This window comes from Oncorhynchus mykiss, chromosome 4 (assembly GCF_057628025.1).
Source record: "Oncorhynchus mykiss isolate SJ-2025 chromosome 4, ASM5762802v1, whole genome shotgun sequence".
Taxonomy (NCBI): Eukaryota; Metazoa; Chordata; class Actinopteri; order Salmoniformes; family Salmonidae; genus Oncorhynchus; species Oncorhynchus mykiss.
Genome location: NC_143025.1, coordinates 87,062,049 through 87,088,763, shown reverse-complemented (window position 1 = coordinate 87,088,763; position 26,715 = coordinate 87,062,049). Strand labels below are relative to the sequence as shown.

Sequence of the window (26,715 nt, the reverse complement as noted above, 5' to 3'; positions counted from 1 at the left end):
ATTCGTTTTCTTGTGTGCTTTACAAATTAGCAGACAGACATGCAATAGCCTAAAATGTGGCTAAAATTGTATTTTCATACCTTTGACTCCAAAGTAGAATTAAAAATAAACCTATTTATTAAAACAAATTTTAGTTTTACAGACATGTAGGACAGGTGGACTACAGGAAATATGTACAGGGAAATAAATTAAATATAAAGTCCAAAAGTTTCTAAAGACAAATAAAATGTCTTAACAATAAAATGTGACTTTCATAGGGTTTCATTCTCATCTTCAATGCAAAACAATAACTGACATATGGGCCTCGATGTCTGATGAATGGAGATCTCTCTATTTGACATGAGACTATAGAGTGGTGCGTCGCCTGCTCTTCCAGGGGCTTAGGTTCAGCTTTCCCAGACCAGACCGACCACGATACCTGCGGATACCATCACCTCCCTTCAGCCTTTTGGCTGAAAAACACCCAACGTTTCCCGAATCTATTCTGAGGGGTGGACAGGGAATGAAAACTGTTAGTAGTTCCACCTACGTGGGGCAGGACCCTACCTTGATCGGTTTCTCTGAGCTTTGTTAAAAAGGTATATCACACAAAAACTACATTTTACCTTTTGAGTGTTTTGCTCTGTAGTCTACAGCTCTCTGTCCTCACTGGGGTGGAGGGAGATCTAGCCAACCGAGCTGAAGGACTTGAGCCTGGTTTCTCTGGGTAAAGGAAGTTAAATTCATCATGAAATTATCACAAGCTCAAATGAAAAGTCTCTGAAACATTGTCAATTATACTGCACACAATCTGACAGCCCAAATTCATGTGGAAAAATAGATTGTAAGCATGTACCTGAGCAAAATGTTTTGCTCCTGAAAAGCTGAATGTCTGGGAAGGCCTCCAAACCCAGGCTCTTTCTGAGTGGCCGTCTCTTCCTGCAGGGAGACATCTCAGCATGACCTGGGATGCCCTCCATGATCACCTGAGGAACCACACCTAATAGACAGAGACATTTGCAGTGACTTAGAATGCGTCGCCAATCGAGAGCCCCCCTACATGACATTATCATACGAGTCCCGGCATACATCTGATGGGTGAAAGCAATCGAGGTGGAGAATGAGGGGTGTGAGAGTCATACCAAATGAATGGACATTCTCTATGAAGGTATAGACCACAGCCTTGAGTTTCATATGTGTGTCCATCCCCTCTGTTCCGTGGCTGGGGGGAAGCAGGCTCGGGGCAAAGATCACAGCCAGGTTACTATTGGTCATCCGGTTCTCTGCACACCTTAGAAAAACAGAGAGAAGACAATTGATGATCTCAATAAGAACCGGAACTACAAGGCACTTTGGATCAAAAGCATCGGCTAAATGGTATATTATCTCAGACGGAGTTCCGAAAAAGAATGGTCTTTGACCTTTACAGCACTAGAGCTAAGCGTCAAAACAAATGTTATTTGTCGCTTTCTCTGAATACAACAGGTGTAGACTTTACTGTGAAATGCTTGGTTTCAAGCCCTTCCCAACGATGGAGTTAAAATATAAACTCAAGATGAATAAAATGCAGAAGAACAGAGCTATATACAGGGAGTTCCAGATCAACGTGCAGGGGTAATAGCTATTATATACAGGGAGTTCCAGATCAATGTGCAGGGGTAATAGATATATACAGGGAGTTCCAGATCAACGTGCAGGGGTAATAGCTATTATATACAGGGAGTTCCAGATCAATGTGCAGGGGTAATAGATATATACAGGGAGTTCCAGATCAATGTGCAGGGGTAATAGCTATTATATACAGGGAGTTCCAGATCAATGTGCAGGGGTAATAGCTATATACAGGGAGTTCCAGATCAATGTGCAGGGGTAATAGCTATATACAGGGAGTTCCAGATCAATGTGCAGGGGTAATAGCTATATACAGGGAGTTCCAGATCAATGTGCAGGGGTAATAGCTATATACAGGGAGTTCCAGATCAACGTGCAGGGGTAATAGCTATATACAGGGAGTTCCAGATCAATGTGCAGGGGTAATAGCTATATACAGAGAGTACCAGATCAATGTGCAGGGGTAATAGCTATATACAGGGAGTTCCAGATCAACGTGCAGGGGTAATAGCTATATACAGGGAGTTCCAGATCAACGTGCAGGGGTAATAGCTATATACAGGGAGTTCCAGATCAACGTGCAGGGGTAATAGCTATATACAGGGAGTTCCAGATCAACGTGCAGGGGTAATAGCTATATACAGGGAGTTCCAGATCAACGTGCAGGGGTAATAGCTATATACAGGGAGTTCCAGATCAACGTGCAGGGTAATAGCTATATACAGGGAGTTCCAGATCAACGTGCAGGGGTAATAGCTATATACAGGGAGTTCCAGATCAACGTGCAGGGGTAATAGCTATATACAGGGAGTTCCAGATCAACGTGCAGGGGTAATAGCTATATACAGGGAGTTCCAGATCAACGTGCAGGGGTAATAGCTATATACAGGGAGTACCAGATCAATGTGCAGGGTAATAGCTATATACAGGGAGTTCCAGATCAACGTGCAGGGGTAATAGCTATATACAGGGAGTTCCAGATCAACGTGCAGGGGTAATAGCTATATACAGAGAGTACCAGATCAACGTGCAGGGGTAATAGCTATATACAGGGAGTACCAGATCAATGTGCAGGGTAATAGCTATATACAGGGAGTTCCAGATCAACGTGCAGGGGTAATAGCTATATACAGGGAGTTCCAGATCAACGTGCAGGGGTAATAGCTATATACAGGGAGTTCCAGATCAACGTGCAGGGGTAATAGCTATATACAGGGAGTTCCAGATCAACGTGCAGGGGTAATAGCTATATACAGGGAGTTCCAGATCAACGTGCAGGGGTAATAGCTATATACAGGGAGTTCCAGATCAACGTGCAGGGGTAATAGCTATATACAGGGAGTTCCAGATCAACGTGCAGGGGTAATAGCTATATACAGGGAGTTCCAGATCAATGTGCAGGGTAATAGCTATATACAGGGAGTTCCAGATCAACGTGCAGGGGTAATAGCTATATACAGGGAGTTCCAGATCAACGTGCAGGGGTAATAGCTATATACAGGGAGTTCCAGATCAACGTGCAGGGGTAATAGCTATATACAGGGAGTTCCAGATCAACGTGCAGGGGTAATAGCTATATACAGGGAGTTCCAGATCAACGTGCAGGTTAATAGCTATATACAGGGAGTTCTAGATCAATGTGCAGGGTAATAGCTATATACAGGGAGTTCCAGATCAACGTGCAGGGGTAATAGCTATATACAGGGAGTTCCAGTACCAGATCAATGTGCAGGGTAATAGCTATATACAGGGAGTTCCAGATCAATGTGCAGGGGTAATAGCTATATACAGGGAGTTCCAGTACCAGATCAATGTGCAGGGGTAATAGCTATATACAGGGAGTTCCAGATCAATGTGCAGGGTAATAGCTATATACAGGGAGTTCCAGTACCAGATCAATGTGCAGGGGTAATAGCTATATACAGGGAGTACCACATCAATGTGCAGGGGTAATAGCTATATACAGGGAGTTCCAGTACCAGATCAATGTGCAGGGGTAATAGCTATATACAGGGAGTACCAGTACCAGATCAACGTGCAGGGGTAATAGATATATACAGGGAGTTCCAGATCAACGTGCAGGGGTAATAGCTATATACAGGGAGTTCCAGATCAACGTGCAGGGGTAATAGCTATATACAGGGAGTTCCAGATCAACGTGCAGGGGTAATAGCTATATACAGGGAGTTCCAGATCAACGTGCAGGGGTAATAGCTACAGTTGAAGTCGGAAGTTAAAACTCGTTTTTCAACCACTCCACAAATTTCTTGTTAAACTATAGTTTTGGCAAGTCTTGTTAGGAGACCTACTTTGTGCATGACAAGTCATTTTTCCAACAATTGTTCACAGACAGATTATTTCACTGTATCACAATTGCAGTCGGTCAGAAGTTTACATACACTAAGTTGATTGCCTTTAAACAGCTCGGAAAATTCCATAAAATGTTGTCATGGCTTTAGAAGCTTCTTTTTGGCTAATTGACATCATTTGAGTCAATTGGAGGTGTACCTGTGGATGTATTTCAAGCCCTACCTTCAAACTCAGTGCCTCTTTGCTTGACATCATGGGAAAATCAAAATAAATTAGACAAGACCTCAGAAAAACAACAACAAGTGTGGTTCATCCTTGGGAGCAATTTCCAAACGCCTGAAGGTACCACGTTCATCTGTGCAAACAATAGTATGCTACTAGAAACACCATGAGACCATACAGCCATCATACCACTCAGGAAGGAGAAGCGTTCAGTCTCTTAGAGATGAATGTACTTTGGTGCAAAAGTGCAAATCAATCCCAGAACAACAGCAAAGGACCTTGTGAAGATGCTGGAGGAAACAGGTACAAAAGTATCTTTATCCACAGTAAAAACAAGTCCTATATTGACATAACCTGAAAGGCCGCTCAGCAAGGAAGAAGACACTACTCTAAAACAGCCATAAAAAGCCAGACTACGGTTTGCAACTGCACATGGGGACAAAAATCGTACTTTATGGAGAAATGTCCTCTGGTCTGATGAAACAAAAAACTGTTTAGCCATAATGACCATTGTTATGTTTGGAGGAAAAAGGGGGAGGCTTGCAAGCCGAAGAACATCATCCCAACCATGAAGCACAGGGGTGGCAGTGTTATGTTGTGGGGGTGAATTGCTGCAGGAGGGACTGGTGCACTTCACAAAATAGATGGCAACATGAGGACGGAACATTATGTGGATATATTGAAGCAACAGCTCAAGACATCAGTTAGTTAAAGCTTGACTGCAAATGGGTCTTCCAAATGGACAATGCCCCAAGCATACTTACAAAGTTGTGGCAAAATGGCTTAAGGACAACAAAGTCAATGTATTGGAGTGGCCATCACAAAGCCCTGACCTCAATTCTATAGAAAATCTGTGGGCAGAACTGAAAAAGCATGTGCGAGCAAGGAGGCCTACAAACCTGACTCAGTTACACCAGCTCTGTCAGGAGGAATGGGCCAAAATTCACCCAACTTATTGTGGGAAGCTTGTGGAAGGCTACCTAAAACATTTGACCCAAGTTAAACAATTTAAAGGCAATGCTACCAAATACTAATTGAGTATGTTAATTTCTGACCCACTGGGAATGTGATGATTGAAATAAAATCTGAAATAAATCACTCAACTATTATTCTGACATTTCACATTCTTAAAATAAAGTGGTTATCCTAACTGACCTAAGACAGGGACATTTCACTAGGATTAAATGTCAGGAATTGTAAAAACTGAGTTTAAATGTATTTGGCTATGGTGTATGTAAACTTCAACTGTATATACAGAGAGTACCAGTACCAGATCAATGTGCAGGGGGTAATAGATATATACAGAGTGTACCAGTACCAGATCAATGTGCAGGGGGTAATAGTTATTTGAGGGAGATATGTACTGTACATGAAGGCAGGGTAAAGTGACTAGGCATCAGGATCGATTATATTAAGAGTTAAATAAAGAACAGAGTAGCAGCAGCATATGAGGAGTGTAAGTCTTGTCTATCCTGCACTGACTCTATGCACACACAACTAATGTCTATTTAGCAGTCTTATGGCTTGGTAGGTAGAAGCTGTCTCGAACCTGCTGGTCCGATAGCCAATGCTTCGGAACCATTTGCCGAACGGTAGCAGAGTGAACAGTCTAGTACACTTTACCTGTTGCCTGCTATTCCCCCACAATAGCAATGCTATCGCCAAACATATTACCTGTGGGAGACCTTTGAGAGGAAGTGGAAGAAGTAACTGAGGAAGGCAAAGTTCCTGTCAGGCAGTAGGCAGGACAGCAGCTGGGTGGCCAAGGCCCTCTCCTCCAACGTGGGTAATAGCTGGGCCTTCAGCAGGGCTGGAGAAATAAAATGTGTTGCTGTCTATTATTGTCAGACTCACTTCACGCAGGACCTGTATTCAGTGGATCTGAGCCTAAATCAGCAATTCTATTCTGAGACACTTTATGAGTATGGGCCCATAATTTCCCCCATTAAAGCCGGGATTTAAACCAGCGACCTTCTCCAACCTCTAGGCTGCCTACCTGAATGGAGGTCTGAGGGGAACAGGGGGTCTGGAAGCTCACGACAGAACAGCTTCAAAAGGCTGGCCACGTCACAGGGGAGGGCTGTGGATAGACAGGCCTCCCCATGGTCTAGTTTGGCCTGTGATATTGTTGGAGGTGTGGGGGTTTGGTGAGGAAAGAGGGGGGGAAAGAGGAGAGCAAGAATCCATCAGATAAAAAAAAAGTATTAAATTGACATCCTTTAATCAACGATCCATGCATGTTGAAGTCACACACTTACCCTGAGGGTCCTCAGACGAACAACAGAGCCGGATTTTCTGAAAAGGCCATCAGTCCCAGCATGTTCCAGTAGATGCTCACAGGCATCCACTAGAAAGCTACATTGAAGTTGTAAAATTAATAGGAATTCTTATTTCTCACTTCAGTTGTACATTGTTAGAATGGAGCCTGTGTGTTCTTACTAGGGTAGCAAAAGAGGATATTTTACAGGAAACTCCGTTAACTATCGGAATTTTGGTATCTTTCAAGGATATTATGTAATCCATCAAAAGACGTGGCTCTTTTGGGTACTTCAAATTATCACAGGTGTCTGTAATTATCTCTGTCTCCTTCTCTGGCCTTATTACATGTAAAATATATTAAATGAGATGATTTTAAAATGAAATTGAAAAGTTGTACATCATTATCTTAAATATAAAACATGATCCTAAATATATAGTGAATATCATTGGTGTTTAATGAGGGTTTCAGCATTTAACATTCTTATACACTTAAATATTTTACTGTCTATATGGATTCGTTGACAATGTTTTTACGTCAAACTGGTGACAGTTGTGAAAAGTCAATAGTTGGAAGAGTTGCAGAGGTAATTGAATATAATGTCATTGTTGATTAGATGCCTTTTTCATGAATTAGGCCATTTTCTCTTGAAGATTCTACATCTACTAGAAACTCATGGACACAACTATACTTTTTTTTTATTGTAATATATCTATAAAATACGTTTTTCTATCAAGTTAAAGCATAAAATTACCAAAACTTTCGATATATTGGCGTAGCTTGTTAATTATCAAAATGACAGAAAACCCGGGTAAATTTGGTAAATTAGCGGTACCTTTGTAACCCTAGTTCTTACCAGGGTAGCAGCCCACACGGAGGCATGTAACACAACGGCAAACTCTCCAGTGGAACGCCGAACACTTTGGTACCACCTGTAAACCTTCTCTCTTTCTTCCTTCCACAGCTCTTCAGCTTTATCCCGTGAACCACACGGAGATGTTCCAATACAGAGAGACGGACCGTGTCACTAGGCCTTTCTGAAATCTTCATCTTTCCGTCACTCTTTTTTGCAGGTGAAAAAATAAACAGTAGAAGCAGAGTAGTCCTAAATGTTATTTAGTAGTTTCTTCCAGGTAAACTATTTTAAGAGTACAATTGCTGATGACTCTGAAAAGTCACTTGTTGTTCCTAGTGTGCAATTATTGGCATCATTATCACCTGTGGCACTGTGAGGACACACCCTTCAATGAAGAGCCTCTGCCTGGAAGATGCAATACATTAATCAGACAGAAGGTGGCGCTATATCATCACCTTAGCGCTTAGTAGGCTTACAGGCGAACCTGCCTAGCCCTGGCCTAGTCAATGGCTGTGTTCCAGAGCATCAAAACCGTAATGTATCATGGGTAAATTGTGACTGACTGATCTACAAATCATATTGAGTAGTTTTTTATGATGCAAGGGAGATCAGTCACTCTTGATTTGCGTTTCAAGAAGGCTGCAGTGTCAGATACAGAAATTACTTCAATTAAGGTTAACCGTCTAAGTCATTACTTTAGATGAGGTCAACTGGCAAAGACATTACTTCAGATAAGGTCAACTGGCTAAGATATTACTTCAGATAAGGTCAACTGGCTAAGATATTACTTCAGATAAGGTCAACTGGCTAAGACATTACATCAGATAAGGTCAACTGGCTGAGACATTACTTCAGATAAGGTCAACTGGCTAAGACATTACATCAGATAAGGTCAACTGGCTAAGACATTACTTCAGATAAGGTCAACTGGCTAAGACATTACATCAGATAAGGTCAACTGGCTAAGGGTGCTGCTGTATTGGCCAGTAAATTGATGAAGGAAACAATATTGTGTGGTATTTGGATGTAGGTCTACTAGTCGTTGTGTTGAACTGTTATATTGTTACCAGCATCTTCATTTGGGAGATATGCCTATAATTTATCATGATGTGGTGGATGATTTAATTACAACAGTTAATATAACTGAGGGGTCAGATGCTTTGGTCTAATCACCATTATAATTTGACAATTTTATGTATTCTGAATGTGTGTTCCCTCAAACCCAGCAACAGATGACCAACAACGAGTATCTCAGTGATTATTGTTACAAGACAACTATTTTATTACAACTGTATATACAGCACAAGACAAGGTAGAAATGCAAACAACAGAAGGAGGGTGAATGTGTATGGAGGTGGTGTGGGAAGATGGGATGTTTTAGAAGCACTTCCTGTGGACGATGGAGGGGCCTGCCTCGTCGTACTCCTGCTTGCTGATCCACATCTGCTGGAAGGTGGAGAGGGAGGCCAGAATGGAGCCGCCGATCCAGACCGAGTACTTACGCTCGGGGGGAGCGATGATCTAGAGAAGGAGATGTGGAGGGTCGGTTAAGAACTCAGAGGCTATTGTCCTTTCCTGCACAGTGCAGTGTACAACTGTTGCTTATTTGAACAAGAGCTGTGGAGTTAACCACTCAGAGTTAAACACTCTAGTCAAAATGCCATTTTATTTTGCACGATATTGTAGTGGATTGTATGGAAGGAAATGTAGAGGGTAGGTTAAGAACTCTTCCGAAGTTGTTGCTGCTCTCTAGCACAGTGGACAGACAGTGTTGCTTATTTTAACCAGAGTTGTGTGTGTACCCATGTACTGCCAAACACAAATCCTGTAGACCTACAGCTTATCCAAGGCTCTGATATTGTTGGAACTCCTCCATAGTATCATACCACTTAGAATACACGCCCAAGGCATGGCTTCGTTCATAAGTCGTGCCCTAGTGTGGACACCAAATTCCAATTCCAAATTCCAAATGTTCTTAATTGAAAAGCATTGAAGAGAATTGCAATTTCATTATAATTGCTGAATTGACAGGAATTGAAATGAAATTCACCCCAACCCTGTTGGACGTTGGAACAGAGTTCCTCCTGTGTTGAAAATAAGTGTTCCCCCACCTTAATCTTCATGGTGCTTGGGGCCAGAGCGGTGATCTCCTTCTGCATACGGTCAGCAATACCAGGGTACATGGTGGTACCTCCTGACAGGACGTTGTTGGCGTACAAGTCCTTACGGATGTCAATGTCACACTTCATGATGCTGTTGTAGGCGGTCTCATGGATACCAGCGGACTCCATACCTGAGCAGGTGAGATGAGAAGAGACACTTGGTGAGCAACGACACCTCTACAGACAGGATGTAGGTGACCAACAGGAGTTAGAAAGGTAAGGAATAGACGATGTTCACAGTAAATGGCTACGTATGTGGACTCTGTAACTGTAACGGAATGTATTGTCCATTGGAGACTAGAGGGCCAGAGCAGTGCTGTGACATATATGGCAACCAGTGGAGGCTCCTCAGAAGAGGAAAGGGAGGACCATCGTCCTCAGTGAATTTCATAAAAATAACATTTGTAAAACATTTAAAAAGCCACTCGGGAGCTCCAGTCTAATGTGAAAGTAAGTTTGTGGAAAGCTACATGGTAAGGAATAGATGAACCAGAGGTACACACACACAGAGACAGAGACAGAGACAGAGACAGAGAGAGAGAGAGAGAGAGAGAGAGACAGAGAGAGAGAGAGAGAGAGAGAGAGACAGAGAGAGATGGAGAGAGAGAGAAAGAGAGAGAGAGAAAGAGAAAGAGAAAGAGAGAGAGAGAGAAAGAGACAGAGAGACAGAGAGAGAGGGAGATACGCACCAATAAAGGAAGGCTGGAAGAGGGTCTCTGGGCAACGGAAACGCTCGTTACCGATGGTGATGACCTGACCGTCAGGCAGCTCATAGCTTTTCTCCAGAGAGGAGGAGGAGGCAGCGGTGGCCATCTCATTCTCAAAGTCCAGGGCCACGTAGCACAGCTTCTCCTTGATGTCACGCACGATCTCACGCTCGGCTGTAGGGGGCAGATTCAGAGTGTTGGTGAATCAAGTTCTACATTAGACGCTACATAAAGGCTAGGTAGAGCCTCATAGACGCTACGTAGAGCCTCAAAGATGTTCTCTCATCTTGTCTATGTATAACTTTATCCTATATGTGTCCATCTTACCGGTGGTCACGAAGGAGTAGCCACGCTCTGTCAGGATCTTCATCAGGTAGTCAGTGAGGTCGCGACCCGCCAGATCCAGACGCATGATGGCGTGGGGCAGAGCATAACCCTCATAGATGGGCACGTTGTGGGTCACACCATCACCTGAGTCCAGCACAATACCTGAGGAAAGGATGGAGGTGGACACAGATCACGGACCAGCTGATTTTCACGTATAACTTGTGGTTGGATGTGATACTGTAGTGCAGGGCTCGACAACAGGTGGCCTCTACACTAAATACTGGGCCGCAATACTTTTTATTTTGCTCCCCCAAAGTTTAGTAAAAAATGTGAATATATATTTTTTAAAGACTGCAAAATCACCAGGAATTCAGCAAAAAATAATAATCTGTTCCCAAGTATTTCCACTCATAAAAAGAGAGACATATGTGATAGTGTCTCAATGTAATGAAGGTCTGAAATTATCATGTAATTTTCGATATAACATCTATTTTGGGGCTTTACTTGTGGTCAATTTGCAGTGTACAAATGATTATAATTATGTTCCGGCTCCCCCTGACCATCCGCTCGGACAAAAACGTCCCACGTCTGAATCTAGTTGTCTATCCCTGTTGTAGTAGATCCCTATCCCTACAGAGTCTCTAAGGTATCATGTGAGTAATGTGAGCAGCACTTGTTAAAGTTATTGTGGTTCTGGTAAATGTGATGGTCTGACGTCCTGTGGAAACTCACCAGTGTTACAACCAGAGGAAATAGAATGGAACAGCTTTATGTTCATCTTAAATGGTGTAAACTACGACTCATGTAATGAAAGGTTGCATGAGACACAAGAATACACTGGATCTGAATTGTATGTTAATGTATGGAGTCTTTCTCCTCTGCTCGTTTCTCACCGGTGGTACGACCGGAGGCGTACAGGGACAGCACGGCCTGGATGGCCACGTACATGGCGGGGACGTTGAAGGTCTCAAACATGATCTGGGTCATCTTCTCCCTGTTGGCCTTGGGGTTCAGGGGGGCCTCAGTGAGCAGGGTGGGGTGCTCCTCAGGAGCCACACGCAGCTCGTTGTAGAAGGTGTGGTGCCAGATCTGGTAGAGGAAGTAGAGGACAGACACGGTCAGAGACGTGGTTCTGGAACAATATAACACATTGTGAGATAGAGAAATATTAAGCTGTCCCTTTGAAGTCATGCTGTTTGGCATAATTTAGCTCCAAAAATATTTCCTATGTTGCTTTTAAAAAACTATTTATGTGTGTCGATAAGTCTTAACTTCATATTGGATAGTATCCTTCACTTCCAGTCTCTAAGTATATGTGTATCTTGAGAAATTAAGTTTTTATCATCTTACAATCGTGTCCAATATCTCTAGTAGCATCTCGTCTCTCATACCCACCTTCTCCATGTCATCCCAGTTGGTGATGATGCCGTGCTCGATGGGGTACTTCAGAGTCAGTATACCTCTCTTGCTCTGAGCCTCGTCTCCCACATAGCTGTCCTTCTGTCCCATTCCCACCATCACACCCTGCATAGAGGAGAAGCATAGGTCAGGAGAGTTCACAATACGCACAACGCGTGGATCAAACTTTACCCCAAATTTACGCATGGCTAGACGTGCGTCTTATTACCAATGCAATGCTACAAACGTAAACTACACTACATTATCTGTGTCACTACATCACAATATGTCACCTTATAGCCTCGTAACTTCTACGTCATGGCATAAGTACACAAACAAATCCGTTAGTAACCGGCAATGGCTATCCGTTCTTTCTCAGCAAGTAGCGTACCTGGTGACGGGGGCGTCCAACGATGGATGGGAACACAGCGCGGGGAGCGTCATCACCGGCGAACCCAGCCTTGACCAGGCCAGAGCCGTTGTCGCACACGAGGGCGGTAGTCTCATCGTCGTCACACATGATTGGTCTTGTTTAGGATGACCTTCTGTTGGGAGGAGAGACACGGCGGTAAGAGCTCCGTCTGGGCGCTTATTACAGTAACACCATAACAAACACCCAGTACATGAGCTTATCACTAGACTGGAGGCTACCTCTATGCATTAATTAACAGTTAAGCACTATAGCGACATTGAAGCACTTGTTACATTAAAGACATGACTGGTGAATTATCATATCATAATGGTTTTATATAAACAGTGCCTATTTTCATGATATCTGTTTTATTTTGTCATACTTTCACTATTTCAAAGTGCAAATATTTCAAATGTTCCTAGAAAGACCTTTTCAAAAGTGTTGTTGAAATAACCTAGTCCTCTTACGGGCCACTGATAACCTATCTTCTCCCTCTTTGTCAGAGCTTCCCTGTAAAGCCAAAAAGGGACATAGTAGAGCCCCCCACACCACAGTCTCTATTCTTAGCCATGGCCCTTGTCATTCCAAAAAGCAGCCTCACGGAACACTACATCCCCTCCCTCCTCTACCCCTTTCCTCCCCCCTCCTCCCCTATCTCTAACAGAGCTATGTCGCAGCTGAAGGAGCTTGTCTGTTGACAAGTAACAGTGGTGGCCTGGAGGTCCCTCCTCAGCTGTCGGCACAACAGTAACTCCTGTTTCCCATGGATGGGAGCTGGACAGAATGTGCTACTGTCCCTCCAGTCCCTCTCCAAACCTACCTCTATCCTTCCATCCATCCTTCTATCCCTTCATCCATCCCTCTATCATTCCATCCATCCCTCTATCCTTCCATCCATCCCTCTATCCTTCCATCCATCCTTCTATCCCTTCATCCATCCCTCTATCATTCCATCCATCCCTCTATCCTTCCATCCATCCCTCTATCCTTCCATCCATCCCTCTATCCTTCCATCCATCCCTCTATCCTTCCTTCCATCCCTCTATCCTTACTTCCATCCCTCTATCATTACTTCCATCCCTCTATCATTACATCCATCCCTCTATCCCTTCATCCATCTTTCCATCCCCCTCTCCAGCCCTGGTCTGACAGATTCCTTCAAAGCAAGTGTTACTATCGCTCCAGTCCCCTCTCTCTATACCTCTATCCTTCCTTCCTTCCTTCCTTCCTTCCTTCCTTCCTTCCTTCCTTCCTTCCTTCCTTCCTTCCTTCCTTCCTTCCTTCCTTCCTTCCTTCCTTCCTTCCTTCCTTCCTTCCTTCCCTCCCCAGCCCGCTGCTCCCTTCAAAGCATGTGTTACTGTCCCTCCATACCTCCCTCCAGTCCACCTCTCTCTCTATCGCTTCATCCGTCTATCACTCTATCCATCACCCTACAGCCAGCTTCATCTGTCTATCCATCACCCTCCAGCCAGCCAGCCCCTGAGTCTGATCCCTCCAACCCTGGCTTGACAGCTCCCTTCATTAGTGGCCTAGAGGCCTGGCAGCTCCCTTCATTAGTGGCCTAGAGGCCTGGCAGCTGGTCAGTGTGTGGTCATTAGTGATCAGGAAGCCTGAGGCCTGGTCAGGATGCCTGGCCAGTGGTCAGGAGTCGGAAGGCCCGGTACTACACAGTGGCCACTCTACCCCCCCCCCCCCCCCCCTAATCCACCAGAGCCACAGGTCACTGTTCACACGTGTTGCCACCAGCATGGCCTGTCACCAGCATGTGTTGCCAACAGCATGGCATGTCAATCAATCACAACAAGCCCTGGCTGCCGGGCAACTGCCGCTGTCCTGCACTCTCTTTCTCCCCATTCAACTCCCTTCATTTATCCATTTCTCTCTTCAGCTCTTTCTTTCTCCTAATATTCTTTCTTCACAATTTCTCTCAAAACAATTCTTTCTCAAGCTCTCTCATGAACATCCTTCTCTAAAAGCCAATTAGAAGTAGGTAGACACCCATTGCAGGGGTTAACTCTCTCCCATTGCAGGGGTTAACTCTATCTCTATGTGCTCTCTCTTTCAATTACAATAGTAGCTCCCGGCTGTTAAACCAAGATCCTGGCCTTTCTTCGCTTTCCAAAATGACAACAACACAGTGCAGAATGCTCTCTAAGAATAGCTGACAAAGTGTGGATCCTTTCCCAGCACTAACAAGTCATGTAGTCATCTTCCTCTCAGAACCCCACTCCCTGTCGTCGTCTGTCTGAAGTAGTCCAATAATCAATTAAACAGAGCGGCTACTGGTACTGGGCAGTACTGAGTCCACTAGAGAAACAGTGTTATAGACAGTACTGAGTCCACTAGAGAGAGAAACAGTGTTATAGACAGTACTGAGTCCACTAGAGAGAGAAATTGTGTTATAGACAGTACTAAGTCCACTAGAGAAACAGTGTTATAGACAGTACTGAGTCCAGTAGAGAAACAGTGTTATAGACAGTACTGAGTCCACTAGAGAAACAGTGTTATAGACAGTACTGAGTCCAGTAGAGAAACAGTGTTATAGACAGTACTGAGTCCACTAGAGAGAGAAACAGTGTTATAGACAGTACTGAGTCCAGTAGAGAAACAGTGTTATAGACAGTACTGAGTCCACTAGAGAAACAGTGTTATATACAGTACTGAGTCCAGTAGAGAAACAGTGTTATAGACAGTACTGAGTCCAGTAGAGAAACAGTGTTATAGACAGTACTGAGTCCAGTAGAGAAACAGTGTTATAGACAGTACTGAGTCCACTAGAGAAACAGTGTTATAGACAGTACTGAGTCCACTAGAGAAACAGTGTTATAGACAGTACTGAGTCCACTAGAGAAACAGTGTTATAGACAGTACTGAGTCCAGTAGAGAAACAGTGTTATAGACAGTACTGAGTCCACTAGAGAGAGAAACAGTGCTATAGACAGTACTGAGTCCACTAGAGAGAGAAACAGTGTTATAGACAGTACTGAGTCCAGTAGAGAGAGAAACAGTGTTATAGACAGTACTGAGTCCAGTAGAGAAACAGTGCTATAGACAGTACTGAGTCCAGTAGAGAAACAGTGTTATAGACAGTACTGAGTCCACTAGAGAGAAACAGTGCTATAGACAGTACTGAGTCCACTAGAGAGAGAAACAGTGATATAGACAGTACTGACTCCACTAGAGAAACAGTGCTATAGACAGTACTGAGTCCAGTAGAGAAACAGTGCTATAGACAGTACTGAGTCCACTAGAGAAACGGTGTTATAGACAGTACTGAGTCCACTAGAGAGAGAAACAGTGTTATAGACAGTACTGAGTCCACTAGAGAAACAGTGTTATATACAGTACTGAGTCCAGTAGAGAAACAGTGTTATAGACAGTACTGAGTCCAGTAGAGAAACAGTGTTATAGACAGTACTGAGTCCAGTAGAGAAACAGTGCTATAGACAGTACTGAGTCCAGTAGAGAAACAGTGTTATAGACAGTACTGAGTCCAGTAGAGAAACAGTGTTATAGACAGTACTCAGTGTTATAGACAGTACTCAGTGCTACAGGGCAGTAGTGGAACATGAACAAAGCAAATGAAGACACTCACCAAGTTGTACGCCAAGACTGGAGTTTCCACTGGGATAAAGGATGAGGGTGAGAGGTGTCCCTTAAATATTCCCCCTTGTCCCAGGACCAGCGGCCTGGAGCCTGGAGGCGGGACCAAGAGTTTATACAAGCCCAAATAAGAACTTCTAGATAACGGTTCACTAGAAAAAGTCTATCCTGTGTCACTCAGAGGCCTCCTTCCTGACGGGACGCCATCTAAAACAGAGTGTTGTTACCTAGGAGACGGTGGGTTCTAGTACCGCCTCTGACTGCCTGACTGCCTGGGTGTCCGACTGGTAGAAAAATAAGGAAATGTTTGGCAGAGGGAAGTGAAAGGGATTATTTCTAGATTTCTTTCCATTATTGTGTTATATGGTTGATTATAGTTGGGTCATGATGAAGTAGGTGTTAACTGATTGATGTGAAATAATTCTCTTTCATTCTGACGTTTGACGTTTATAAAAGGAGGAAGACGATTAGCTCAGACAATGCAATAAAACTGTCAAGGAATTTCTGGCCTTTTGGGATTTGGGGAGAGAAAATAGTCTACTGTTATATCGGATTTAGCCGGTGTGTTATTGTGTCATAATGGAGAGAAGGAAAGACAATTCATCTGTATGTTTTACATCATTTGCATAGAGATTTGGATATTTATATCGATTATAAATTACTAAAGCATACATTGACAATGTTGATCCTTTTTCTTTTACATCTGAACGACTATAAAAAACCCTACAAGTGTTGACGCTGAATATGACAGGAGCTTATTGATCCGGCAGGTCTGTTTTTGTTGACGAAGGGCATTTGATTTGTTCACCCTGTCCCACATCTTTAAGCTCATAACAGACAATCAAAACATTATTTATTCACGTCAATCATCCAATATCGCTCTACCGGTTGTCATCTCATCCCAACACGGAGTGAAATATTGAAGTCACAACTTAACACAGACCCTGTATTGTATTTACATAGCCTAACTGAAACTTGAAGCTTGAAATCTCAGCTCCATTCACTGAAACTGTCCTCCTGTCCATGACCCAGTGAGACAGTCACGTTAATATGACTAAGCTCAGATGGGGGTGTTTGTCAAAGGGGGGGGGAGATAGGCGGTGGGGGTGTAACTTTAGACCCCCCCTGGGGGCATCTCGTTAAAAAGTGGTTTGAGGGGCAGTCCAGTCTGTGGTGGGATAGTGCCTGTGGTGGGATAGTGTCTGTGGTGGGATAGTGTCTGTGGTGGGATAGTGCCTGTGGTGGGATAGTGCCTGTGGTGGGATAGTGCCTGTGGTGGGATAGTGCCTGTGGTGGGATAGTGTCTGTAGTGGGATAGTGTCTGTGGTGGGATAGTGCCTGTGGTGGGATAGTGTCTGTGGTGGGATAGTGTCTGTGGTGGGATAGTGCCTGTGTACATTTTCCAGCCAAGAGCCGTTGTGGTATGTTTGAGAGTGAAGAGCCAGAAACATGCCAGACAGCTGGGGGGGGGTTAAGAGAGTGACAGAGGGGGGTGGGAAGGGGGTTAGAAGTTAAGAGAGGGGGGGCAGGGAGAGAGACAGAGAGAGGGAGAGAGAGAGAGAGAGAGAGAGAGAGAGAGAGAGAGAAGAGAGAGAGGGGGTCCAAAGTTCAGACCGTCTGCTCGGCTTGGCTCTGCGGGTCTTGGGGACAGCCTGTGGCAGCAGCCGGGCGGTAACTTTGCTCTGATTGGCGCCTCTCTCTCCTTTTAGGGGCATGCTGGGTAACAGGTGTCGGCGGCTGCACATTGTGGCAGCTCCTGGAGGTAACGTCCTCTGCCACAACTCCTTTTTCGTCACCTCCCTCTTTGGGGTGACAGAGAGGGTTTTCCCTCCGTGGCCACATACACTCTGGCTTTGTGTCCTATCAGGAGACAGAGGTTTTAAAAAATATATATATAGAGTCTTGGCCCAGTAAGGTCCAATAGGAATGCGGTATTCCATTTGTAGCTGCTGGACGTGTACTGTTGATGTACCTCAAAGGGAGTATCTTTAGATAACCTACTCATGATGACCTAATCTCAGCCTTTAAAGAAGATAAGTGTTTCACACCAAAAACGTCCTTCAAGGGTTCTTGTATCTATATTGAGCCCTTTGCGTTCCAATCTACATTCCCTTTTTATCTGCATCGCTGTTTGTCACTTATTTCCTTTGGTGCAAATAAATTAAACCTAATATTGGAGAATAATTGCTGGATTGAATACATACACTGCATTCGGAAAGTATTCAGACCCCTTCACTATTTCCACATTGGTACGTTACAGCCTTATTCTAAAATGGATGAAAATATATATTTTTTCTCCCCTTTATCAATCTACACACAATAGCCCACAATGAAAAACAGGTGTTTAGACATTTTGGCAAATGTATTAAAAATAAAAAACTGAAATATCACATTTACATTAGTATTCAGACCCTTTACTCAGTAATTTGTTGAATCACCGTTGGCAGCGATTACAGCCTTGAGTCTTCTTGGGTATGACGGTACAAGCTTGGCACAACTGTATTTGGGGAGTTTCTCCCATTCTTCTCTGCAGATCCTCTCAAGCACTGTCAGGTTGGATGGGGAGCGTCGCTGCACAGCTTTTTTTCAGGTCTCTGCAGAGATGTTAGATTGGGTTCAAGTCCGGGCTCTGGCTGGGCCACTCAAGGACATTCAGAGACGTGTCCCGAAGCCACTCCTGCATTGTCTTGGCTGTGTGCTTAGGGTCATTGTCCTGTTGAATGGTTAAACTTCACCCCAATCTGAGGTCCTGAGTGCTCTTGAGCAGGTTTTCATCAAGGATCAATCTGTACTTTGCTCCATTCGTCTTTCCCTCGATCCAGACTAGTTTTCCAGTCCCTGCCGCTGAAAAACATCCCCACAGCATGACGATGCCACCACCATGCTCCACCGTAGGGATGGTGCCAGGTTTCCTACAGATGTGATGCTTGGCATTCAGGCCAAAGAGTTTAATCTTGGTTTCATCAGACCAGAGAATCTTGTTTCTCATGGTCCGAGAGTCATTTAGGTGCCTTTTGGCAAACTCCAAGCGAGCTGTCATTTGCCTTTTACTGAGGATTGGCTTCTGTCTGGCCACTTCCATAAAGGCATGATTGGTAGAGTGCTGCAGAGATGGTTGACCTTCTGGAAGGTTCTCTCATCTCTACAGAGGAATTCTGGAGCTCTTTCATAGTGGCCATTGGGTTCTTGGTCAGCATTGAAGGCCCTTCTCCGACGATTGCTCAGTTTGGCCAGGTGGCCAGCTCTAGGAAGAGTCTTGGTGGTTCCAAACTTCTTCCATATAAGAATGATGGAGGCCACTGTGTTCTTTGGGACCTTCAATGCTGCAGAAATGTTTAGGTACCCTTCCCCAGATCGGTGCCTCGACACAATCCTGTCTCAGAACTCTACAGACGATTCCTTTGACCTCATGGCTTGGTTTTTGCTCTGACATGCACTGTCAACTGTGGGACCTTATTTAGACATGTGCCTTTCCAAATCATGTCCAATAAATTGAATTTACCACAGGTGGACTCCAATCAAGTTGTAGAAACATCTCAAGGATGATCAATGGAAAAAGGATGCACCTGAGCTTAATTTTGAGTCTCAAAGCAAAGGGTCTGAATACTTATTTAAGTAAGGTATAAAAACCTGTTTTCACTTTGTCACTATGGGGTATTGTGATGTCACTATGGGGTATTGTGACGTCACTATGGGGTATTGTGAAATCATTATGGGGTATTGTGTGCAGATTGAGGACATCTTTTAATTTAATCCATTTTAAAATAAGGCTGTAATGTAACAAAATGTGGAAAAAGTGAAAGGGTTTTGAATACTTTCCAAATGCACTGTATTGAGGAAGTTCCTGGTGGATCTCTTCACAGAACACAAGTCCTGTTAGAAACAATACTGTCATATGACAGCGTGTGCTACACCTCCGCCCGTCCACCAGCCATCAAAAGGGGGAGATGGATGGATGGCGAAGTGTGGTGTCTTACACTATGTCCCGTTTCAGCTGGTGACCCAACACTACGAGGTTTTGAAGGCATTTACACTTCCCTGGTTGTGTGGCAGGTAGCCTAACGTTTGAGAGCATTGGGCCAGTAACCAAAAGATCGCTGGTTCAAATCCCCGAGCCAGGAAGGTGGGGGAAAAAAAACTGCCGTTCTGCCCTTGAGCAAGGCAGATATCCCCCAACAACAACTCCTCCTCGGGCGCTGATGATGTCGATTAAGGCAGCCTTCTGCATCTCTCTGATTGAGGGGTTAAATGTGGAAGACACATTTCGGTTGAAAGCATTCAGTTGTGCAACTGACTAGGTTTCCCTTGTCCCATCAGGATTATATGTGATCATTTTCTCAACTCAGTGCCTGTGTCCCAATAGCACTCTATTCTCTATGTAGTGTACTACATAGTGGATAGGGTGCCATTGGGATGCAAAACAGTGTCGTAGGGGATATATTTACTGGATGATGTGCTGTGCTGTGGAGAGGCTATGTTTACTGGATGATGTGCTGTGGAGAGGCTAAGGGGTATATTTACTGGGGGTTAACACAGCAGATGCAGGTCTTCAGGATTCCCTTGTACACTAGTGTGTTCCTACAGCTGTCAGTGAGGGAGGAGAATAGTAGAGTGGAGGAGGGATGAGGGAGGAGGGAGGAGAATAGTAGATTGAAGGAGGAAGGAGAATAGTAGAGTGGAGGAGGAAGGAGAATAGTAGAGTGGAGGAGGAAGGAGAATAGTAGAGTGGAGGAGGGAGACTAATAGTAGAGTGGAGGAGGGATGAGGGAGGAGAATAGTAGAGTGGAGGAGGAAGGAGAATAGTAGAGTGGAGGAGGAAGGAGAATAGTAGAGTGGAGGAGGGAGACTAATAGTAGAGTGGAGGAGGGATGAGGGAGGAGAATAGTAGAGTGGAGGAGGAAGGAGAATAGTAGAGTGGAGGAGGAAGGAGAATAGTAGAGTGGAGGAGGAAGGAGAATAGTAGAGTGGAGGAAGTAGAAGAATAGTAGAGTGGATGAGGGATGAGGGAGGAGGAAGGAGAATAGTAGAGTGGAGGAGGAAGGAGAATAGTAGAGTGGAGGAGGAAGGAGAATAGTAGAGTGGAGGAGGGAGACTAATAGTAGAGTGGAGGAGGAAGGAGAATAGTAGAGTGGAGGAGGAAGGAGGATAGTAGAGTGGAGGAGGAAGGAGAATAGTAGAGTGGAGGAGGGAGACTAATAGTAGAGTGGAGGAGGGATGAGGGAAGAGAATAGTAGAGTAGAGGAGGAAGGAGAATAGTAGAGTGGAGGGAGACTAATAGTAGAGTGGAGGAAGTAGAAGAATAGTAGAGTGGAGGAGGGATGAGGGAGGAGAATAGTAGAGTGGAGGAAGTAGAAGAATAGTAGAGTGGAGGAGGAAGGAGAATAGTAGAGTGGAGGAAGTAGAAGAATAGTAGAGTGGAGGAGGAAGGAGAATAGTAGAGTGGAGGAGGGAGGAGAATAGTAAAGTGGAGGAGGAAGGAGAATAGTAGAGTGGAGGAGGAAGGAGAATAGTAGAGTGGAGGAGGGAGGAGAATAGTAGAGTGGAGGAGGAAGGAGAATAGTAGAGTGGAGGAGGGAGGAGAATAGTAGAGTGGAGGAGGGAGGAGAATAGTAGAGTGGAGGAGGGAGGAGAATAGTAGAGTGGAGGAGGGAGGAGAATAGTAGAGTGGAGGAGGGAGGAGAATAGTAGAGTGGAGGAGGGAGGAGAATAGTAGAGTGGAGGAGGGAGGAGAATAGTAGAGTGGAGGAGGAAGGAGAATAGTAGAGTGGATGAGGGATGAGGGAGGAGGAAGGAGAATAGTAGAGTGGAGGAGGGAGGAGAATAGTAAAGTGGAGGAGGGAGGAGAATAGTAGAGTGGAGGAGGAAGGAGAATAGTAAAGTGGAGGAGGGAGGAGAATAGTAGAGTGGAGGAGGAAGGAGAATAGTAAAGTGGATGAGGGAGGAGGAAGGAGAATAGTAGAGTGGAGGAGGGAGGAGAATAGTAAAGTGGAGGAGGGAGGAGAATAGTAAAGTGGAGGAGGGAGGAGAATAGTAGAGTGGAGGAGGGAGGAGAATAGTAGAGTGGATGAGGGATGAGGGAGGAGGAAGGAGAATAGTAGAGTGGAGGAGGGAGGAGAATAGTAGAGTGGATGAGGGATGAGGGAGGAGGAAGGAGAATAGTAGAGTGGAGGAGGGAGGAGAATAGTAAAGTGGAGGAGGAAGGAGAATAGTAAAGTGGAGGAGGGAGGAGAATAGTAGAGTGGAGGAGGAAGGAAAATAGTAAAGTGGAGGAGGAAGGAGAATAGTAGAGTGGAGGAGGAAGGAGAATAGTAGAGTGGATGAGGGATGAGGGAGGAGGAAGGAGAATAGTAGAGTGGAGGAGGGAGGAGAATAGTAGAGTGGATGAGGGATGAGGGAGGAGGAAGGAGAATAGTAGAGTGGAGGAGGGAGGAGAATAGTAAAGTGGAGGAGGGAGGAGAATAGTAGAGTGGAGGAGGGAGGAGAATAGTAGAGTGGAGGAGGGAGGAGAATAGTAGAGTGGAGGAAGGAGAATAGTAGAGTGGAGGAGGAAGGAGAATAGTAAAGTGGAGGAGGAAGGAGAATAGTAGAGTGGAGGAGGAAGGAGAATAGTAGAGTGGAGGAGGAAGGAGAATAGTAGAGTGGATGAGGGATGAGGGAGGAGGGAGGAGAATAGTAGAGTGGAGGAGGAAGGAGAATAGTAAAGTGGAGGAGGAAGGAGAATAGTAGAGTGGAGGAGGAAGGAGAATAGTAGAGTGGAGGAGGGAGGAGAATAGTAGAGTGGAGGAGGAAGGAGAATAGTAGAGTGGAGGAGGAAGGAGAATAGTAAAGTGGAGGAGGGAGACTAATAGTAGAGTGGAGAAGGGAGACTAATAGTAGAGTGGAGGAGGGAGACTAATAGTAAAGTGGAGGAGGGAGACTAATAGTAGAGTGGAGGAAGGAGAATAGTAAAGTGGAGGAGGAAGGAGAATAGTAGAGTGGAGGAGGAAGGAGAATAGTAGAGTGGAGGAGGGAGGAGAATAGTAGAGTGGAGGAGGGATGAGGGATGAGGGAGGAGAATAGTAGAGTGGAGGAGGAAGGAGAATAGTAGAGTGGAAGAGGAAGGAGAATAGTAGAGTGGAGGAGGGAGGAGAATATTAGAGTGGAGGAGGAAGGAGAATAGTAGAGTGGAGGAGGAAGGAGAATAGTAAAGTGGAGGAGGAAGGAGAATAGTAGAGTGGAGGAGGGAGGAGAATAGTAGAGTGGAGGAGGGATGAGGGAGGAGGAAGGAGAATAGTAGAGTGGAGGAGGGATGAGGGAGGAGGGAGGAGAATAGAAAAGTGGAGGAGGGAGGAGAATAGTAGAGTGGATGAGGGATGAGGGAGGAGGGAGGAGAATAGTAAAGTGGAGGAGGGAGGAGAATAGTAGAGTGGAGGAGGGATGATCTGAACAACAAATACAGTAACTGTCTCTTCATAGGGTCAACGGTTTCAGTTTGAACTCGAAGAGCGCCTCCCTAAAAAGCGATTATGAAGAACTTTTGACAGTGTTTTTTGATTTGTTTTAAGATTTTAACACTAACTCACCGAAGGTACTGTAAGTAGTGGTGGAAATACTGCATGTGTCCTCTGATTCATTTGGCCCTCGAGTCCATCAACACTTCCAGCTTTGACGTCCATGTTTATTAATCCTTCCTTGACAAACATAGGAAACATTTAAGACATTCAACAACATGAACTGTCATGCATACATAAAGCAGAACACTGAGGTAGAACAACAGATTAACAACAAAGGAACGATTCAAAACCAACATCATTTTAATAAAGTGGAGAACAAATATCATACATTGTTACCATCAGCGGTGGAAATGGAAAATAAATCCCTCTGGTTCCCCACCAAGTTGTTCATGACCAGGTGACCCCAAGCACAGTGAGAGTTGACCAGGATAACCAGGTGACACCAAGCCCAGTGAGAGTTGACCAGGATAACCAGGTGACCCCAAGCCCAGTGAGAGTTGACCAGGATAACCAGGTGACACCAAGCCCAGTGAGAGTTGACCAGGATAACCAGGTGACCCCAAGCCCAGTGAGAGTAGACCAGGATAACCAGGTGACACCAAGCCCAGTGAGAATTGACCAGGATAACTAGGTGACACCAAGCCCAGTGAGAGTTGACCAGGATAACCAGGTGACACCAAGCCCAGTGAGAGTTGACCAGGATAACCAGGTGACCCCAAGCCCAGTGAGAGTTGACCAGGATAACCAGGTGACACCAAGCCCAGTGAGAATTGACCAGGATAACCAGGTGACACCAAGCCCAGTGAGAGTTGACCAGGATGACCAGGTGACCCCAAGCCCAGTGAGAGTTGGCCAGGATAACCAGGTGACACCAAGCCCAGTGAGAGCTGACCAGGATAAGCAGAATAGGTCTGACCAGGTCTCTTTTGGGGGACCTTCTTCCTTATAAGGTGAAGCAGGCGGCCCAGGATTTGTCTGCCTGTGTCTGTTTCTGACAGCTGCCTGGCCTGCCTTGGTCAACCCCCCAGCACTGTGCATGCCTTGGTGTGTGTGTGTGTGTGTGTGTGTGTGTGTGTGTGTCTCAACCCCCATCAGCAATGGGTAGTCATCCCAGTAGGCAGCTGTTCCAATGACCACAAATGTTTTATAAAATGCACTTCAACTTTGTAGACGTGATTTTTGTTTACCATTCAAAATGACGTCTTTATCCATCACAGGCTTGTGCAGCCTAGCAGTGTGATAAAAAAAAAGGTACATTTAAGTGAAAAATCAAGCTAGAGGTATACAGTCTCTCGCTTGGAGTGGTGGTTGGCCATTGGTATATGATGGCCCATTGGTATATGATGGCCCATTGGTATATGATGGCCCATTGGTATATGATGGCCCATTGGTATATGATGGCCCATTGGTATGTGATGGCCCATTGGTACGTGATGGCCCATTGGTATGTGTTGGCCCATTGGTATATGATGGCCCATTGGTACATGATGGCCCATTGGTACATTCATTGCAAAGGACTTTCGTTGTATTTTAAGGCCACCAGCAGATGTTCAGTTCACGGCAACATTTTGACTTCACACCTGTTGTTTGGTTACTGGGACTGAGAGACTGAGAGCAACTGTGGGGAAGGAACCATGACTTTAGACAAACTGCTTATCTGTTTTACTGTTTTCAAAGAAATGTTATTTGTATCATAAAAACTGTTAGTGGACATAAAAACAACAACAAACATACTACTGAACTGAATGACTCTGAGGGAGGAACAAAATGGAGATCCTTGACAGCAGGCTAATTGTATTCTCAGTTGTCCCCTGTCCTTAACGCTATGTGATGGGATGTGTGTGCCCACGTGCCGTCTCTAACAGCTGCTGGCAGTACAGCAGTAGACAGAATGCACCGTGAGAGGTATATCAATCAAGAACAGCAATAGAAATATCACTCAAATCGATGTGTGTTTCTCACTGTAAATCACTGACAGACAGTAGCTGTCGGCAGAGGAGTGGTAGTAAGGCATGGCACCATCAATTCTCTCTTTCCTGAGGCCCCTGACAGACTCTAGAGGTGAGATTATATTGACTACTTAAGAGCTCTATACTCTCTGAGACAGAATTTAGATGCAGTTGGACATCTTGTTGAGCCGTGGTGGGAAAAGTACTAAATTGTCATACTTGAGTAAAAAGTAAAGATACCTTAATAGAAAATGACTCAAGTAAAAGTGAAAGTCACCCAGTAAAATACTACTTGAGTAAAAGTCTAAAAGTATTTGATTTTAAATATACTCATGTATCAAAAGTAAATGTAATTGCAAAAATATACTTAAGTATCGAAAGTAAATAATTTTTAAAATTCCTTATATTAAGCAAACCAGACGGCACGATTTTCTTGTTTTTGTCATTTATGGATCACCAGGGGCACACAGTAGGGATGACCAGGAATGTTCTCTCGATAAGTATGTGAATTGGACCATTTTCCTGTCAAAATATAATGAGTCCTTTTGGATGTCAGGGGAAAATTTATGGAGTAAAAAGTACATTATTTTCTTTAGGAATGTAGTGAAGTAAAAGTAAAAGTTGTCACAAAAATATAAATAGTAAAGTAAAGTAGATACCCCCCCCCCAAAAAAAACTACTTATGTAGTACTTTAAAGTATTTTTACTTAAAGTACTTTCCACCCCGTTGTTGAGTACGCTCTAAAAGAATGTCCACGCGAGGTTGGAGCATGAGTAAGTCATGCAATTTGAAAAAGGTGAAAATAAGAATGAATTATAGTGTTTTATCTGCATTATTACCTTACTTATTTTAATTATAACTGAATTCTCAATTTAAATAGCTAAACAGTTTGCCATCTACTGCCATTCTGTGAATGTGTGTTACAATCTACTGCCATTCTGTGAATGTGTGTTACAATTTACTGCCAGGTGACGTGTGTGTGTGTGTAACTGTGTTTTACAGTGTAACTGTGTTTTACAGTGTGTTGTCATTGACCGGCATTCCGATGTGTGGTTGTGTTTTACAGTGTGCTGAGAGAGGGACCTGTAGTAGGGAGTGGGGCAGTTTGAAGGCAGATGAGGTCGTGCCAACAGTTTGTCACATAGTGTCAGCTCTATAAATATGTGAAGTGCTTTGGAAGTTTCCATGTCAGCACTAACCCTGTTGTTGTCCTGTGCTGCTACAGGTGTGTGGTGGTTGGGGGAGTGTGTGTGTGTGTGTGTGTGGCTACATTGCACATACTGTATAATGTCCTACAATTCACCTGTATTGTGAATTACATTCATATCAACACTAAACAGAGTAGTTTACAAGATGAGTTTTGGAGGAAGACCCTGAATGGTTGGTCAAATTTACCATCACACAGCTGAGGAAGACATACTGCACTAA

The 26,715-nt window shown here is 44.4% G+C and overlaps 2 protein-coding genes across 2 annotated transcripts; both read right to left on the bottom strand.

Annotated features, from left to right (window-relative positions):
• Positions 1-95: 95 nt before the first annotated feature.
• On the bottom strand, positions 96-7,540 carry LOC110521098 (inactive Rho GTPase-activating protein 11B). Its single transcript, XM_036976480.2, has 8 exons — positions 7,236-7,540; positions 6,381-6,477; positions 6,119-6,239; positions 5,797-5,932; positions 1,122-1,270; positions 836-979; positions 606-702; positions 96-484 (listed from the first exon to the last, which is right to left on the bottom strand). Exons 1-8 carry the CDS (start codon positions 7,427-7,429, stop codon positions 346-348), a joined length of 1,077 nt encoding a protein of 358 aa, XP_036832375.2. The 5' UTR covers positions 7,430-7,540; the 3' UTR covers positions 96-345.
• A 944-nt stretch (positions 7,541-8,484) lies between these two features.
• Positions 8,485-15,872, bottom strand: actc1a (actin alpha cardiac muscle 1a). Its single transcript, XM_036976220.2, has 8 exons — positions 15,837-15,872; positions 12,221-12,374; positions 11,827-11,955; positions 11,325-11,520; positions 10,432-10,593; positions 10,087-10,278; positions 9,347-9,528; positions 8,485-8,756 (listed from the first exon to the last, which is right to left on the bottom strand). Exons 2-8 carry the CDS (start codon positions 12,347-12,349, stop codon positions 8,613-8,615), a joined length of 1,134 nt encoding a protein of 377 aa, XP_036832115.1. The 5' UTR covers positions 12,350-12,374; positions 15,837-15,872; the 3' UTR covers positions 8,485-8,612.
• Positions 15,873-26,715: the final 10,843 nt, after the last annotated feature.